The sequence below is a fragment of the Cloeon dipterum genome, chromosome 1 (assembly GCF_949628265.1).
Source record: "Cloeon dipterum chromosome 1, ieCloDipt1.1, whole genome shotgun sequence".
Classification (NCBI taxonomy): Eukaryota; Metazoa; Arthropoda; class Insecta; order Ephemeroptera; family Baetidae; genus Cloeon; species Cloeon dipterum.
Window position 1 is genome coordinate 18,078,498 of NC_088786.1, and position 18,286 is coordinate 18,096,783.

General features: G+C 42.7%; 4 protein-coding genes across 8 annotated transcripts in view; 1 reads left to right on the top strand and 3 right to left on the bottom strand.

Annotated features, from left to right (window-relative positions):
* The window catches only part of brp (bruchpilot), a 45,800-nt gene extending 40,923 nt beyond the window's left edge, over positions 1-4,877 (bottom strand). The window contains exons 1-2 of one of the 4 annotated variants that reach the window (XR_010574137.1): positions 4,303-4,877; positions 1,953-2,974 (exon numbers count right to left, since the gene is read on the bottom strand). Coding sequence is in view for 2 of the 4 variants with exons in the window: in XM_065476718.1 (XP_065332790.1) it covers positions 1,953-2,924 (972 nt within the window). In the remaining 2 variants the exon portion in view is untranslated. The remainder of the gene's footprint in view (positions 1-1,952; positions 2,975-4,302) is intronic. The other 3 variants (XR_010574138.1, XM_065476718.1, XM_065476719.1) reach the window with 3 other exon arrangements.
* Positions 4,878-5,127: 250 nt separating this feature from the next.
* Tmhs (Tetraspan membrane protein in hair cell stereocilia) lies at positions 5,128-12,021 on the bottom strand. 2 transcript variants are annotated; one of them, XM_065476729.1, is made up of 4 exons: positions 11,955-12,021; positions 11,446-11,904; positions 7,355-7,594; positions 5,128-6,829 (listed from the first exon to the last, which is right to left on the bottom strand). In XM_065476729.1, exons 2-4 carry the CDS (start codon positions 11,849-11,851, stop codon positions 6,627-6,629), a joined length of 849 nt encoding a protein of 282 aa, XP_065332801.1. In that variant the 5' UTR covers positions 11,852-11,904; positions 11,955-12,021; the 3' UTR covers positions 5,128-6,626. The 2 variants fall into 2 exon arrangements, with proteins under 2 accessions (XP_065332801.1, XP_065332800.1); XM_065476728.1 differs by having other exon boundaries at positions 11,446-11,982.
* A 169-nt stretch (positions 12,022-12,190) lies between these two features.
* Positions 12,191-15,551, top strand: LOC135934761 (ataxin-10). Its single transcript, XM_065476727.1, has 5 exons — positions 12,191-12,681; positions 12,746-12,898; positions 13,954-14,458; positions 14,517-14,580; positions 15,055-15,551. Exons 1-5 carry the CDS (start codon positions 12,317-12,319, stop codon positions 15,231-15,233), a joined length of 1,266 nt encoding a protein of 421 aa, XP_065332799.1. The 5' UTR covers positions 12,191-12,316; the 3' UTR covers positions 15,234-15,551.
* Bap55 (Brahma associated protein 55kD) lies at positions 15,547-18,227 on the bottom strand. Its single transcript, XM_065476726.1, has 5 exons — positions 17,441-18,227; positions 16,854-17,009; positions 16,648-16,797; positions 16,467-16,592; positions 15,547-15,844 (listed from the first exon to the last, which is right to left on the bottom strand). The coding sequence occupies exons 1-5, from the start codon at positions 18,101-18,103 to the stop codon at positions 15,629-15,631; spliced, it is 1,311 nt and encodes a 436-aa protein (XP_065332798.1). The 5' UTR covers positions 18,104-18,227; the 3' UTR covers positions 15,547-15,628.
* Positions 18,228-18,286: the final 59 nt, after the last annotated feature.

Genomic DNA, 18,286 nt, shown 5'->3' on the forward strand with positions numbered 1-18,286 from the left:
TAATAGACTGTACTTTTTGAGAGACAAGAGGAGAGTTAAATAAATTTATTTAATACGTTCATTAGAAAAGAAACCTTGGCGTGGGTCTTTCCTTTGTCGAAATGGGATTTTGCTATTTTTAACTAATTTAAAAAGCATGTTAGGCGAGACCGATTTTTTCCTATCAAGGCAAACGAGCGAGGGCGTAAATTTAATTTCAAAAGCGCGACGTGCGTGCAGACCACATTAAGGACGTCTGCTTGTGTGCACAAGAGAGGAAGCACGCCAGCTTTGCGCCCTTTTAATGAGCGCCGCAAAAAAATGTTAAGGTCGAAAACGAGACTAGGAAATTAATTAGTTCGAAAATTGTCGCGCTGGAAAAACGCCCCGGCTCCACCACAGTATTTGCTCTTGTTATTTCAGGAAATTCTAGCTGAACACTGCATTTTACGCTGAAATAGGACACTGTACGCGGGGGAGACTAATAAGCATGTGTTGGTTCTCGCTTTCTCATTCAATAACGGGGGTTGTTTGCTTCAAAAGACAGGAAGCCCGCTGCAAAAAGTACTCGTTTCATGCGCGACCACGCTTTAATGCATCATCGGGGCCGACATCGGAATTTCATTCTTTTCACAGGCAGCAGCCAGCCAGCCGGCCCTACTTTTGCTTAATAAAATCTTTTTGATCCTCTTTTGTGCTGCAGCACGTCACCGGCAAAATAATCCATTTTATGCAGATGTTGCTCTGAGGCGCACGAGAGACGAGAGGCCACCACGGCGCTGGAATTTCAATCCCATTTATTCACCCTGCTCCGCGATACGGCGCAACTTTCGTGTGTACGTGAGCCAAGTGTGAATGAATTAATTAGCCCGTGGATAAAGAACGCAGAGCGTGATCTGAGACGATTGTGTTTGTTCTGCTAGAGACAGAATAGGATTTTGTTAAATATTTCAATCCTTCTGCAAACTGCTGTGGGAAGATAAAACGGATTTTTTCGATTGGCTCAAACGAATTCAAAATCGATTTTAATTTCATGCTCCAGCTGATTTCAACTAATTAATTAATTCTCTGGAGGAACGAGGATTCCATTTAACTTTACGACACTTTATGATTTTAAATTTCCTTCACTTTTCGGAGTTGCAAGACTTTGGGCGTGACTATATTAGTTTGTTAAGTTTGATCTGCTTTAGGCATGAATTAAGAAATAATCACGCAACTGCTGAGCAGGGAAAACGCGAGATTAAAGCATAGATTGGCACCAAATAACAAGAAGGGCTTTCGTTAGGTAAACAGCAGCCGTCTGGTGGTCTCAAAATCGCAATTTACGCTTATTCGATCAATACTGAGGTAAGTAAATTTTTCTTCAATTTTTAACATGATCGTGAAATAATGCAAGGCTGTGTGTTCGTAGGCAACAGCAGGCAAATTTTCGTCACAAAACCCCCTAATTCGTTTCGAAGAAATAACCATTGTATTGCAAGAAAATATTTTTGTAATTGCTCAGAAATTTACTATTTTTAAACACATCTATTTGATGTATACTTGACCAAATTTTATTCGAGACTTAAGAATCAAATTAAATAAAGTGCGATTCTCCGATGCATCCGGGCCTGAAAAATGGGATTGATTCGGGGCAGGGTCACACTATTGTACTACCTGGTTTTACCATTCTTTTCCAGTAGATCATAACTAAAAAAACAAAAATGCTAAATTAGCGGTTTAAGTAACAAAATTACGTTGCTTTGTGGAGTTATTAAAAAAATGATATTCCTGAACTCAATTTCGCCAGAATTATCTGTCTACCCATAGCTCAAGTCGAAGTCATGTGGGCAAATAGTTAACATATTTACAGTTTAATATATAATGCCGGCAAGATATTGGTAAAAATCGTCATGAAACCGAAAACACACAGCATATAAAAAACCTTTGGGGAGGGGTTGTGTTACTTTATTTGAGGGCGATGAAGGGCCTACCTGGTTCTCCGAGTTGAGCAGCTTGAGTTGGTCACTCATGAGTGAGTACTTGGCCGACTCTTCCTTGCGCAGGGCGCGCTCCTTCTTGAGCTCTGGGCTCCAGAAGGTCTTGATGCTGTGCATGCTGGAGCCGAGCTTCTGGCTGGTGAGCTCGAGCTCCTTTCGCAGGGTGGCGAGGTCTCGCTGCAGGTCGTTGTTCTGGTAGGTGAGCTCGCCGATGTAGTTTCCGCGGCCATCGAGGCCGGCGGCTGTGCCGCCCATCATGGCCGCGCTGGGCGACGCACGGGCCGAGCGGTGCGTCGGTGGTGGCGGCCCGTACAGCTCGTCCTCCATGTACATGCCACGGTCGAGCGACCTCTCGCGCACGCCGCCGCGGTCGAGCGAGCGCTCTCGCGGCTCCCTGATCGGCACGAACTCGCGCTCGTGGTGCGGCGGCTCGGAGGCGTAGCGGCCCGAGCCGACCCCGCCGGGGCCCGAGCGGGACACGCTACGCGAGCGGTGGTGGCCGCCGGGCGCACCCGACCGCCGCTCCATCGACGGGTCCATGCCTCCGCCGCCTAGCAGCTCGTCGGGGTAGTAGTGTCCCTCCATGCCCAAGGTGCCGATGGTGCCGCCGCCGGGGTAGTAAGCATGATCCAGCTGCAGCAGCGGCGAACTGTTGCTCGAGCGGCTGACGTGCGGCCGGCCGGTGGAGGCGGCCAACGCGGCCGCGCCTCGTCTGCCTACGGGGCTGCCTCTCGCTGAGCTCGGCTGGGAGTACGGCCCGTACAGGGTGCTCGTCGCCGCGCCACCGCTCGCACCCCTCGACGGCGAACGGTCCACTGTGGGCAGCTCACCCGAGTACAGCCCGCTGCTGGTGGGGGCCAGCGCGCCCCCCGATCGGCTCCGCGCAGACGCCCGCGGAGAACGGCTGCCACCTGACGCCACGACGCCAGCGCCGTATGGATCTACGACCATCCCTCGCGATCCCATCGCCCCAACAGCCCGCTAAGGTTGCCACTCACGCCGATGCCTCCTCGTGCCTGAAAACACACACCGCCACCGTCAACCGATGAATTGCCATGTACACTGACGCACCATTAAACAATTATCTTGTGCATGCACGCTAATTTTAATAATGAAAGTGCGATAATGGTCTTTGTGAGGGTTAGGTTTATCCTCCATTATTGTGCTTTCAAAAACAATAACTTTAAATAAATTGGTAATTTACAGGTTTAACAATTTAAAAGTCCCATGAATTGCATGGTTGTCGCTATTATGTGTTATGTGATAATAATTGATTAAATTGTTGCAAATCTGCTTTTTTTCAAACAAACATTTTGGGTTTGTGGCATTAGAGCAAAAATATTATTTGAACATATAAAAATGGCATCAATCGCTCCATTCAGAAGGCCTTAAATATTTTTCAGGGTCTGTATTTTTCAATTTTAAAAACACATTTAGGTTTCATTTTTATTTTTGTTATTCTCAGCCCAGATAATCAGACGGAACAGGAAGCTTATGAATTAGGGCTGCAACCAGCAGCCTAAACTTGTAGAGATACGGAAAATTAAACAGCAGTAAAAATGCAATGTGCACCCAGAAAAAGTAATTTCATTACAAATCTTTTAACAAATTCGAGTTCTTCTGCCTTTATTGGCATTTACCAACAGGATCTTTGGTTAATTGCCTGACCTGACCTCTGATCTAAAATATCTCCACCAGGAAAAGAAATCAAATAAAATCATGGCCCATTTAGAGTTATTAGTTCAAAAACTATTGCATTGAATGAAATTTATGCAAGGGAGGACCAGAAGTTATGAGGGGGGAAATAATGACATGAAGTGAATCAAATCTAAAAATGCCATTCAAGGTAGCACTCAAAGATTCGTTCTTTAGAGAAGAAAAAATCGGACACTATCCCCGTAAAATATTCATCATTTTATTTTTGCCGACTAGTTACGGCTGTTAACTGCACCCCTATTTCATGAAACGGAATAAGTTCAAAAATTGAAATTAACAAAAAATGCAACATTAAATTTACAACAGAAATTAAGAATGAAATTAATTCGTTTTGTATTAATTCATAAAAGAAGGACTGCAGTTGATAGCAGGAACTAGTTAGCAAAAATTAAAAGAGACATCTCTATTTTTAAAGCACCTTTTATCTCTTTTAATTATAACAGTTCTTCAAGCATCAATATGAAGTTTCATTGATAATTTTGTTGTCTACTTGTTTTAGGAAACCCTTATAAGTCAAATAAACCAAAATTAAGCTCAAAATTTTTGTTTCATCGCTTCAAAACTTAATTTTTATTTTAAGAAGAAGGTTGCAAAGATGAGGTTTTGAATGTTAAGAATTTGTATGTACCTGTGGGATCGTGCTGGGCTGACGCTTTGCAATGCAAAATATCCTGACTCGCGCAGTGCGAGGCGCTTACGTCATGCTGGTGAGACCTGGGTGCCGTGCGCCCGCCGGTGGCAACCCTATCGCCACCCCCACTTGGTCACGGCCTCCGCTGCTCGTCCGGTGTTGTTGTCGCCGCCGCCGCTGCTTTTTATTATTAAAGACACCAGCGGCATATTATTCTTGGGAATCGATTGGGCCGGAGGACGTCGTCGCAGCAGCTTGGCTCGGCGAAAGCGGTCTGCTCACGCTAATTGAATTGCGCTGGCGGCGGCGGTGGCGCGGGGGCGGAGGGCCGCCAGCTTTTTGGCCCGAATGATGAATGAAAGCGTCCGAGCTGGCCGACCGGACGCGGTGAATGGAAGGCGGGCTGCACCAGGCGACACGCCGTGGTCGCAAACACACCCCCGCCGGCGATAAAGTCGCGTAAAACGCACTCACTGCGTGCCCGCGAGTGTCAGCCCCTCACAATCTGGCTGACAGGCAAGGTGCGAGAGCGCAGCTTACTACACAGTCAATGCCCCCGTCCGCCAATCAACTCGACCCGTGGCAACCCCTATTCTTCCCATTTTCCGATCAGCCGCTCACCGCCCACATTGGCGCGCGTTACGTCTGAGGGCAGCACCCGCAACGCACGTGCAAACACAAATAATAATCCCAGCGCCTAGCGCCGGCCCCTGCATCCGGTCAGGCTGGGCACGTCGCACGACACGCGTGCGCGCCCGGTGGACTACCCACCACAATCCAGGCAAACTAAATGAAAATTTAGGGGGAAAAACAGCTCGCATGTATGTACAACCCGCAGTTTTATTCATTATTCTACTACAATATTCAGCAGTTAATATCATTCAAATGAGATTCATTTCTGTTTGTTTAAGTGGAAGACTGACAGCAAAAAGTATATAGCGCGTAAAAATACAATTATAATGCAGCGCAGCAATAATTTTCCAGCAGTTAAAATGGATATCAATATAATACGGAAAGCTGATTATTCAGCTGACGGACCTAATAATCCGTGAAAAACATTTTTTTCTTACTACCATCCTGCTGATTGTGTTTGAAATTAGGAAATTAGTTAAAAGTTTGCCAAAGGATTCCAAGTAAAGGAGTATGAATCTTGAATTTTGGATATTTAGTTGTACAAGCTTCTATATTTAGTTATCAATATTGAAAATTGTAGTCTAGGTTGAAAATAATTTTTTAATACAAAAATTATTTAAAAAAATCTAATTTATGATTACAATTACATAAAAGGGTATGAGTTTGATTTACTAATTCGGTGGTTATGAATGCTAGAGAAAAAATCTCGCCAAATTCAGGAAGCCGATGAAATTTACACAATACTTTGTAAAAACATTTTCCTTACCCCGATTTTCCCAGAAAAGTCGATTTAGAAATTTACTCGTATTTAGCAGCAAGACTTTCAACCCCCAAAAATTTAAATGACTAAAAAGCTTGATTTTATAAAAACCAATGTCAAAAATTAAAACGCTATATATACTTGTTAAATTTCAACATTCAAATTTCCCAAAGCATTTTTCCGTTGGAAAAATCAAATGCTTGCCCAAAAGTATAAAAACCGCACATCATTTGATTAATTACGCTGATCAAATTAACAAAGGTGGTAATTTCTAAAACTTTTGACTTTATAGCTATAGAGGAATGCATCTAACGAATCAAAATAACGGAAACTATTCCTTTGGCAAATTTTCATCTTTCATCAAACACTATCAAATGGTAGGGAATATATAGCACCATAGTATCTGGATTAAAAGGTACCCTTGAAAAAATGCCTGCTGGAAAATTTGATAAGACTTTTTTTAAGCACTAGTTTGGCTAACAAGCGAATAAAAAATAGAGAAGTCAGGATCTTTGTAATACAAACAATTTGGCGGCGTTGAAAATCACTGTAATCCACAACTTGCACTTCCGATAAAGTCTTTATAAGTATGATCGTTGCGTCATTTGGCCACAAATAAATTCTAGCCGGCTGTGGGCGAATCTCTAACAGCATAAATGATCAAAGGGCATGAGTGCACCTCAAAGTCAGTCTGCTTCAATAAAACGTTGTGCATACTATAATGCATAAGCAAACAGCTTGTTCCAGAGACTGCTTTAAAGTAAGCTCCACACTCATTCAAATAAAATTACAGAATGTCAACCGACTTCAGACAGCTTTTGATTAATCAAAATCCAATCGGGAAAAATTTCATAATGCGCACATTTTTCAAATCCCAGCGGTCTGTCTCTACTTACAGGCACTTAATCAGTCTGCACAGCTGTTTTGTTCACAACTGGAAATTTTGGACGCTCGACGAGTAGTCACCCCTGTAGCCGCTGGCCTTGGAGCGTCCAGTGCGGTTTGAGAACTCTGAATAGCGGTCAGCATCGCCTGCTGACGGCTGCATCAGCATCACAGGCTGCATGTTGATCGCCTTTCGAGAACCGCTCAGGGACTGTGCGTCGTTCAGGAAGGCACCATTGATCTCACCTGCAGCCAAAAGAGATAAATAATTAATGAATTTGTGAATGAATTGTTCTTAACATAAAAATAACAAAATTGAAAATGCGTATTATTTCAGACACTTTTTTTGCTGAAGGAATAGTTATACTGCCATAATTTGTTGAAAAGTGGTCGCATTTCAATAAACCTACGAATTTAATGATGTGCAATTTTAATGATTTTGCAAAAGTTCGTGGTTTTTCCAATAGAAAAGTGTTTTAATTTTTTGTAAATACTTTTCACAAAATCAAGCCTCATTTTTGGCGGGATTTATAACTTTGCTAGTAAATATGAGACCATTTTTAAAACAGCTCTCCCAGGAAATATGGAAATTTCCTGAACACATTTAAAATTTGAAATTTCATCAGCTTTCTGAAATTACCAAGCACTCATAGGCACCGAATTATTATTCAAACTCGTCGTATTCCTTATTATGTTTAATCCATCAATATAATTTGATTAATTACAAAATTAAAGAAAGATAAACAATAAAGGTCCATTTGAGGAACTCACCCTTGTATGGCAAGCCTGGGCCAGGGTCGGGGCGCAGTCTGACGTGTCTGGTGGCGAGGATGAAGGCGAGAGAGGCGAGGATGACGCCGTCCAGGCAGCCGATCACGGCCAGCACGAGGGCCCAGCGCACAGAGCAGTCGCCTAGTGCATACTGTCCAGCCGAAGATCCGCACGTGAGACGCACTTCCGAAGTGTCCCAGCCAGCCGGAAACACGATCACGCCAGCGCCAATCAAAATTGCTGAAAATAAAAATGATCTCCAGTTTCATTCTTATAAATTAATTGATTAAATTGAGCGGAAAATTACTTTAAGGTATATCAGTAAGAAGCCTTGTTGGCTTATTGGTGTGAAATATCACAATGTCACAATATGCTCCCTTATCACCAACACCTAGAGCATTATTGCTTAAGCTTTTATCACAAACGCAAAATGTGCAATCCTTGACGCGTTTTTATGAACGTGAAGTTAATTTTCCTAGCCTTTACCTCTTTCGACGGTTAACTGACCAAATAATTTTTTTTTTCAGGGCCACTGATATAAAAATTTAGCATAAATAATGTTTTTAGAGCAGAAAAGTAATTTATATTGATAACTGTTGATGAACTATTGATAAATGTTTAAAAAAGGTGAATATCTGTATTGACAAATTAATTTTGTCTCAATAGAACCAAATTAATCTAAAGATTAAGACGTGCATACAATGATTCGACACTTTGCAATAAAATGGAAAGTACGGATCATTATACTTGGCCGTTTGTTTGACCAAATGTCGCGCGGAAGAGGATCGCACCTTCACCAGCGTTTCCAGTGCACTCGCTCTTGATGTTCTTTCGCTCCTTAACACAAAACGTTCCCGTTGCACACATTCATTCTCAGCCAGCGTCGGTTTTGTACTTTCACTTGGCGCAAAGGCCATGCGTCGCAATGCCTTTGGCTCGAAAATTGGTGACGGTACGATTGGTATCAAAAGGCCTGTATACGAGATCAGAACAACCTGCCGACATATCGCTTGTAATGATCGCAATTAATGAACATGAGAGTGCGTGTAGGACGTTTATCAAGTGCAGCAGAACGGAAAAAATTTCATTTCGAAAACCTTATCTGATGCTACGAGTTACTTTCATAAATCTAATAGAGTTCCAACTTGTTTTTAATTTTGTGGAATGAATTTGTGAATTTCCGCAATACTTTAGTAAATAAAATAATACTGATAAATTTTTTATAATTCAAGTGGGGGTTTAGTCATGGCTTGCACATAAAAATCGTGTCAAATAAGAAAATAAATTCTCCCCATCTGGAAATTCTTCCCTATTTTACTTCTTAAAATTTTAAGTTCAGTTTTTAGTTCACATAATGTTCCTTTGCGGGTAAAATTGGAATTTTGACGTCCTTATAACATAAATATAAACCACTTTCTTCGAAGCAAGAAAGAGGAATCAAGTTTCATGTGTGAGAGCGATCGCGAAAAGCAGCTGGCGTTATTTGCGGTGTTATCTATCTCTCTGGTGGGGTGTTAATCCTTTTGTTTCCCAAAAAGTCGAATGTGAGTGTGTGTGCTGCCTGACATTAGCGTGGGAGCGTGCCACTTGCACTACTTCTAGCTGCCGCCGCTCTGCTAATTGAGCATCTGCAGACAAATGGAGCGAGCGAGAGATGCAGAATCGAAAGTCGGACCGCATCCGCGCCGCGATTGCTGGCCGTTCTTTCCTCCTCGCGGTCCGGCAAAAGAAACGGCGAGTTCTAGTTTGCTGCACCGCTCCCTACGGCTTCGAGTGAAAGACACCGCCGCATTTGGCTGTTATACTAATTCATTTTGTCTGCTATATGTGCGGGTGAAAGAGCTGAATTACCGCCGTGACGCGCACTCTCGATTTTCAGCGCGCTTTGTAACGTGAAAGAAATTGCTTCTCTCTTTCCCTAATGGTCGAGAAAGGACTGATATTTTTATATTTGTGGGATTTTTACTTTTTACGTGTCAGGGCTGCAGCAAAATTATTAATTAGCTGTGAGAGCAGTCTTGTGGAAAAAGTAAAATGTGTTCTCATTAGCAGGATGAAGGACAAATTCTTGAAATTAGATATTACAGCTGCTAAGATTTTTTTATTTTAATCAGATAAAATAGTATTTTATTCCTAATTTTTGGACACTGGTTGCATCCCTAATTCAAAAGTTTATTTTTCCAGGGCTGAGGATAACTCAAGTCCTGGAGGAGCAGTCGAAACTAATACATTTAGGATATCCCTTATAAGTATTAATACGGAAAAATCAACAACTCGTTTTACACAGAGGCAATTGAACTTGATTTAAACTAAAGAATTATGACATCCTCGTGTGTAATAGTGTGTAGTGCATTTAGCGACAAAAGAAAAAATTTAATATGCCAATATGAAACAAATTCTCTAGACTAATCAATAATTTTTTCAAGGACCCGTTAGTCGGAAAATACCACATATCTCTGTGGCAGCGCCTTTCCCAGGCTCCTCGACATAGGGTTAGAATTTTATTTTTGCATCAGTTGTGGAGCGATTTTTAAATTTGTGTTTCATTGTGAGAATTAGTACCTGATAAAGGCGCTTCCACAACGATATTGCATCTAACAATTTAATTAATCATCTTAAAAATTATCTTACTGATCTAGTTTCTTTTAAAAAGACATCCTTTACGGGTGTGGAATTTTAATTTCAATATCATTATTTATAAACATAAAACATCTCATTCAAAACAACGACACAGCCGAACAGTATAGATTTAATTAAAATTTTAGAAGACAAAATTTCTTCTGTTCAGAATAACCGATATAATTTTAATATGGAGTTACATTAAAAAATTCCAATTTTAGTAATTTAGGTGCGGGAGAACAAAAGAAGTGCTAGAAAGGCGGCAACAAAATAACACAAAAACGATTCTCTGCGTGAATAGAGAGCGTGCTGCTGGCTGACATTTATATTCAAGCTTACATGTATACTGGCGTTTTATCCCGTTAGCCGGCACAACATCTCACAATTTCCCGTGGCCTGCTGACTTTATTGGCACAAAAGCGACGCGTGCATAAAGTGTGCAAGATCCGAATTGAGTATTGCGCAAGACAACAGTTACAAAATCAGTTCAACAACACAGACGAGTGACCACGACAAACTTTGAATGCCCGCAACCTGATTTCGGGTCGATGTTTTTTACACCATTTGATCTATGCGCCTTTATTCTTATGACTCTTATTTGAAATTGGATATATCTATATCCATGGTGAGGGGAAAAGATTTGCACACAAAGAAATATCAAACAACGACGCCCTTGAGCAAGTTCTCTTTACTTGACGTGTGCAAAAATGAAAACAAACAATACGCTGTCCTGGTTAGCACGACTTTGTTTGATAAAACCTGGTTATGAAATGCCACGCGTTGAAATACTTGAAATTCGTAAAGCAGCCTAGACGAGGGCCAGAAAAAAATCGTTCCATGGGCTTTCAATGATTTTGGGAATACACACATATTATAATTATTTATTTAATTGCTTCCTTGCTTCAAAGTTAGAAATTCTTGTTTGTTACCAATTGTAAGTAAGATTACGTGTGTTGAAGATAATATTATTTAGAATTCAAAACCCTTTATAAAAAACAATTTTTGTTTTTCTTTAATTTTGAAAGTACATATATTATATTATTATTGAACAAAATATTAATGAATAAAAATATTTTATTGAAATTTTAGAGTGGTTGAGTTCAAATTAGAACCAAAAATCAGATTTAGCCAAATCCATATACAAATTAAACGGATCTTCCATGACTATTTCGCTTTAATTCGATTTCTGTCATCGTGATCTATCCAACGGAATACGAATAATTATGAGGTAAGCGTCCTTCCTGGTGAAATAAATCATGATTTTAAGAAGGAGGCAGAGCTTGCAAATTATTTAGCATAAAAACCTTAAAATTTTAAACGGCGACCTGACTAAGAGTTAATTTTTGCTTTTCCCAATTTTCAGATCATACATAATGTATATTTAAGGTATGTACATGTATAGGTAAAACTTTTTTCAGAATTATTAGCAGCTGACGGTTAAAGGGCACAAAATTTTGCATTTTTTTTTATACCTGAGAAAAGTTGAATCCATCCGCAAATCATGAAGACCGAAGTGGTGCCGCAGAAGAAGAACAAAAGCAAGGCCAGCACGCAGACGAGTGAGAGCAGGGTGCCTAAGCCCACGAGGATGGCAGCTGACCTGAGGGCGACCCCGGGGATGGTGGTCACGTCCTCAAGCTTGCCAATGCAGGTTTCGATGCCGGACTGGGCGTCGATGGCATTGCAGATGGTCCATACGCCGATGCGACCTGAGGACGAGGTGGTGCCCAGCCACTCAGGGGTCGCGAACGCCACCAGGCAGATGACGGCATAGCAAAGGGTGAATACGCCCCAGAGCACGGCCACGGCCTTCGAGTTGCGCGCGTAGCTGGTCGCGTACATCTGCGTCGAGTCGACGTACTCCACCTTGGAGCCCATCCTGGCTGCCCGCGGAGACACTAAACGAAGAGCGAATTAGGTCCTTCGGCCCACTGCAGACACAACATTGAATTAAGATGCCCGAATCGCGTTTTCCTCTCACAATGGCCACCTGGGTGCCTCCCCTACCTTCCCCGCGAGGTGTCGGTACCACCTCTCCCCTCCGCGAGTTTCTCCTGTGTGCCTGTGTGTATGGAGCGTGCGACTGCTGCCGCGGCCGCGCATTGAAAAGTTTTAACTCCTGCCAGTCCTGCCGCTGCCAAACAAGCGCGCTGATTGGCTGCCGCGCCTCCAACAGCGACGCCCGGCCAATCAGCTGCGGCCGTTTGTTTACATTTACATTACGGCTCGCAGCTCGCATTCCTCCACAGTCACACGGCTGCACGGCACTACTTTCTATTTTGCGGTCTGGTGGGTGCCTCTAGTTCACTTCCTGCTGGATTCGCGAACCGTGCCGTCCGAGACATGGAGTCGTCCGAGAGCTGCACGGACATTAGCAATCTGGAGACCATGCTGGCCAAGAGCTTGACTTTGGAGGACACTCCAAATCCGACCACGGCCGAGGACATTCTCACCACCATCACCAACTACTTTCGAGAGCTTAGGGCCGTGTGCGCGAAAGGGAAAGTGTTCCAGGATGCGGTGGCCGAGTCGAACATCATTAAGCACTCGACCGAAATCATCCAGAAACTGCTAAACGACCCCAGGTGCCTGCAGTACGAGCGAGTGCTCGTCTGCATCCGGGTCGGAGTGCAGTTCTTTGGAAACTTCGTCGTGGACAATGACCACACAAGGAGCCTCATGTGGAACAGTAACAAGTCCCTCTTAAGGTGCGTGAACTGTCCACCATGCAGACCTATCATACATACGTATTCAATTTCACTTTACTTCCAGGGAGCTTCTGAACCTGAGCGACGTGCGGGCCGCTAATTTCACAGCCATGGTCGTCTACAACATTTTCAAAGGGAACACCGCTATTCCTTACACGGAGGTTACTCACATTTTCCCAATGATTTTGAGTCTGGCAGCTAAGGAGTCGGAATTTGCGTAAGTTTATCCAGGGGGATCATAGTGAGAAAGAGGCGACCTGTTGTGAAATATTTACCAAAGATTGCGAAACTTTCACTTGATTTTCTGAAGTTGAAGTCATTGACCAATTCGAAAGCTTTGTCAATTTTAGAGGGATTTCTTTTTGTTCATTATGTATATATATGATTTTTGGTTTCAAGGCTGTGTTGGTGAGATTAAAGTTTACGTAAAAATGTCTAATTACAAATATTAATTTCTGCAGCAAGTAACTCAAAATATAGTTGGAATTTAAGGGCCTTTTTGTTGAAATGAGTAAATAAAAACATTTATGCTTAACATGCTCATTGACAATATTTACTCACCAAATAAATGTGATTGAAAATAAAATAGATAATTCCTCGATAAACTAGAACAAAAGTACCGACATAGTGAAATAGTTTTCTAGAAACATTTTCTATTTTGAGAAAACTAGTTAGTGACTAACCTTTGTTTTGGTTTTAATCTTCTCTTTTTAATAAGATCAACAAAATTAAAAAATACATGATGAAACTACAAGAAAATCATTACTTATTGAAACCTATTTTTTGTGATAATGCGTCTTTGAAAACTTATTGTACAGAGATGACAATAATTTATACTCTACCTCATTTTACTCTTTCTAGAACCAACTGATTTAAAAAAGTAGCATTTCGATGGTTTAAACTGATTGCATTTTTTTGTAAAAAAAAATTTTTTAATAAAGTATTTCCTTTTCCGCGTTATTATAATATAATGTCTTGTGTAACAAGCGATTTTGATGGTTATTGTTATACATATATAACGGTTAAAAGTGTAGCTCTTCAGTCTTAAAATTGCGCGATTCTTGCTCATTTTGCATTCAAAATTATATCAATCCCGCTGGCAAAAATAATATGTTTACTATCTGAAATTTCCTACCCCACTTTTTAGTTAGTCAGCCTCGTGTTTTGTGGGGTTAAGATTATTTCAGGTGCCTGAAAACGTTGATTAATAAAAACTGTTCACATCATTTAGCAAGTTAATTCTGAATTTTCACGTATTCCTCATTTTTGCAGTCTCTTCTGCGTGGAGCACCTGATCAGCTGGCCAGGGTTCGTGTCGCAGGTGTACCCAGTACTGGGGGTGGGTGAGCGGCTCTTCCTTCTGGAGGTGTGCCGTGAGTTGACCGGCAAGGGAGCCCACCTGCCCGCTGACACGGCGATGCTGATTGCGAGCGAGTTCAAGAAGAAGGCGGACATCATCTTTGTGGCGCACAACGGCCTGCCGACGCCCGACCCATCAGAGTCAGCTGCTCTGCTCGAAGCTGTGGCCACCGCCTCCGGGATCGTCGGCTCGGATGGCGCAGCCAAGCTGCAGCAGGATGGCGCGCTGCTCACCAGCGCCGTCTTCCTGCTGCGCGGCATCCACGCGTGCATGTCTGTCGAGGACAAGCTGAGCGCGTTTGACGCGCGCGGAGAAAAGGTGCAAGAACTGCGCCAGAGCCCCATGTACGGTTTCAAGGCGCAACTCGTCCGCCTCATCGGCAACCTCTGCTACAGGAACAAAATCAACCAGGACAAAGTATAGAGCGTGCTTTGGTCTTATGATTTGGTTTTTAAAATATTTTTTACATTTGCAGGTCAGAGACATGGAGGGAGTGCCGCTTTTGCTGAACTGCAGCCGCCTTGACGCTTGCAATCCTTGTATCCTTTTGATCAAACTTACTAGGAATTATTTACTGAAATTATTTAAACCAAATAGTCTCCAACAAGTTGAGAGATATCACGAGGGTAAAATTTTTTATGCGATGGCGTTTGCAAGTTCTAGAGAATCTTTATGGGATTGAACATGAGAAATCATTCAACGTAGAATTGTGAACCCAGTTTTCATTCAATCGTGATGCTAGGTAGACTCTCCGTAACAAGATGAAACAATCAGAGGTTAATTTTTGTAAACATTTTTAGCAATCACTGAAAACCTCAAACGGAAAATTTATTTTGTTGTCTCTGCAAATTTTTTTTCAATTTACTTCCTGTTTGAACTGTTAAATAATATGACTGCAATGTGCAACTCAGTATTCATCATGTTTAAGCTGCTTAACTTCGTTCCGCGCTATAATTTTATTTCTTTCTTTATTCCCTCATCATGGATAGTTTCCTTCATTCTTCACCTCTCAGTCATTACCCAGTGGGTTGTTCTAGCAATCCGCAACATCTGCGAGGGCAACGCAGAAAACCAAGCCTTAATCGCCTCTCTCGCCCAGGAAGGAGACCAGATTCTTCAGGGAGGGGCCGTCCGATTGAACCCTGATGCCAACGGTGCCATGCGAGTCAGCTTTGTTGAGTCATCCGATTAGCCTTTGGTTCGATAAAATCTTATTTTAATATGTGGTAGTATGTGAGCCCGGTAGAATATCTGGCAACCCTAAATGTGACACAATGGAGAATCAAAAAGCACTCAGCCCTTAAAAAGCAGTTCCTTCCCTGTTCAGGGTTCAAACAAAGAACCTGAGCCTTCTAGCACGTCCAAAAGCGGGGCGTGACAGTTTCCCCCAAAATATTTAATCAAGTCACAAAGCTGTAACAACCTGCTGCTGTACCATGCTTTAAACTTGAAGCAACCATGTGTTCCTTTTGTTACCATGAAATTGTAAAATAAACACTACTTGATTCTCGACAGTTCATTTTATTTATTGAAACTTAAAATTAAAAAATCTACCAGGTATGATACACAATGCAAAACGTAAGAGAGTCAGGGGCATTTGCGGTCGATCTGCTGCTTGCCGCCTTCATCATATTCCTGGCTTGATAGCCACATTTGCTGGAAAGAGCCAATGCTGGCCAAAATCGAGCCGCCGATCCACGCACCAAAGCGCCGCTCTGGACTGCCGTTCGCGCTTATCATCTTCAGACGCATGCTGTTTGGAATTTTCATCGACAGGTCGCGGTTCAGCCGCTCGGGGAAGCCCTGATAACACAGAATATGGTGGTTTTAACTTCTTTTACTGATAAATTTTGGGAACTTTTGCTTGTAATTGCGAGATAATTACAAATAAAACATGCCTTTTAGTATTGCGTTAAAAATAGAAGCCTATAACAACATAGGATCATATTTTAAATGAAATAATTATGTACATATTTCTAAGATCAAACAACCTTAATAAAAAAAGATTGGAAAATTTTGAAACCCAAAATTTTATAAAAATCTAATTTTTCTTTAGGATTATTCCACGAGATTTGACCCTTTGGAAGCCATCAGGATACTCAGGAATGAAATTTTGGGCACATAAGGCGTCCTGAAGGCTTTGTAAAGGGCCAAATTGCAAATTCTGAAAGCTCTCAACCATTCCAATGGTGTACACAGATCTAGCAAATCAAACTAATACAGAGCTTGTAAGGCCTCGGTAAAGAGTGACCAGTGACCACACATGTGAATTTAATAATTTCAATCGAGGGTCACCCTGACGCCTAGATTCGATTTCCTGTTATGATAATCTTAAATCTTTGGAAAAATTAAAACGCAGATTGTTAAAACTAAGTGCCACTTCAGTATCTGTCCTATGTCTTTATGGAATTGTATTCTTTTGTACCTGGTGGAGCGAGTTGCCGCCAGTGATGACTACACTGCCATACAAACTGGGCCTCACGTCAACGTCGCACATTCCCACGCTGGTTGTCACTATGTGACTGACACCAAGCATTGTATTACCACGAACCTAGGGATTTGAAAGAATTTAAATTAAAGTATACTTTGTATTTAAAAAATATCACCATGCTAGGGTCAAAGAGAGCCTCTGGGATGCGGAATCGTTCAGCACCAAAGTCCTGGTTATATCCAGTGGGGAATTCGTAGTGCACTGTTGGAATGTTTGCAACGATTTTATCGTCGAACGGCGTTTCCAAGACTTGTAACGCAGTTGCCTGAGGACGAAAATGCATGAAATAATCATCCAACAAGAAGTGCAAATATATTTTACCTGATAATCTTGCACCACCTTCCTGACCATATAATTGTGCCAACTCCTTGTCACCTCTGGCAAGTTTCTGCGCTTGGTCCAACGCGGCTTTTCGCGCTCCTTCACGGCCTCCTTGCCCGAAACCATGTACGACGGCGAGAGATCAACGTCATTTTCCTGCAAAAATTACAATGCATCAGTAAAATGCTCAGGAAAAAGTCAGGGCTGTAGCGATAAAATTTTATAGACAGAAATTTAATAAGGAATTTAACAGAAGAAGACCAGATCATTATATATATGTATGCAAATAAAATAATTAAATGTCCTAATTTATTAGGTAGAATAAAATCTTTAAGCGAATTTAGCGTCTTCATTTTGCTTAGAAAATGTAAATAAATCTCTTCAATGGGAGAAATTACAGGGTTTGCGCATTTATTCAAACGCAATCTTCCTTGCTGAAAAAACTGTTGAACTGCATATTTAGCCAAATTTAAATAATGCGTGTAATAAATTAAACTTTAGTGACAGGGCCAATTTAAATTTCCGGACTAGAATGAACTTTGGACTTTGGACAATAATTTGGCTGCTTGAAAATCCACGCTTCACACCTCTAAATATTTGGTGCACTGCATGCTGATATAGTCGCCTCCGAGGGGCGACTTGACGATGGCCTGTCCGAGCACATATCCGTCAAGGACGGGCACGGCCGTGGTGTGCGTAGCGCCGCTGTCGACGACGAGGCCGGTGGAGCGGCCGTTGGCGAAGGCGGCCAGCACAGCGTTCTTGACGAGGAAGAAGGCCGGCACGCTGTACTTCTCAAACATCAGCTCGGTCAGCTTCTCGCGCTTGAGGCGCACGTTCCACGGCGCCTCCGACATGAGCACTGGATGGAATTCGGACTCGGACTGTATGATCTTCTTGTAGGAGTAGTCAAGCACCTTCTCGAAAACGTCCCAGTCGTCGATCATGCACTCCTTCATGTAGCTGGCCACCTCGACGCCCTGCCGAGGCACGCACAGGCTGGTCGTGTCGATGTAGTACTTCTTGTTCGACTGGTTGATGCTGGACGGGTCGGGCTTCTTCTCGTCCACCTCCATGGCCTCGCCCTCGAGCACGGCCATGCCGTTGGCGTCCTCGCCGATGCCGACCACGGCCGGGATCTCAGCCTTCGGCGTGTCCTCCTGCGCGTAGCCCACACGCAGCGAGTAGTGCCCGCCGTCGAAAACCAGCGCGCCGATCTCGTCGCCGCCGTACAGCATGCCCGCACTCATCTCTCGGCTGTCCCGGATTGATCGATTAGGAAGTAAAAAGAGCGGCCGGCGAATCCTCGGCGGGTCCGGAGGCAGACAAACACAAAGTACACAAACAACTCGATCGAAAACAAAACTGGTTTGAAGAGCCTCCGTTGGTGGCGCTCGCGTTCCTTTAAATGTGAGGCATCTAGCAGAGAAACA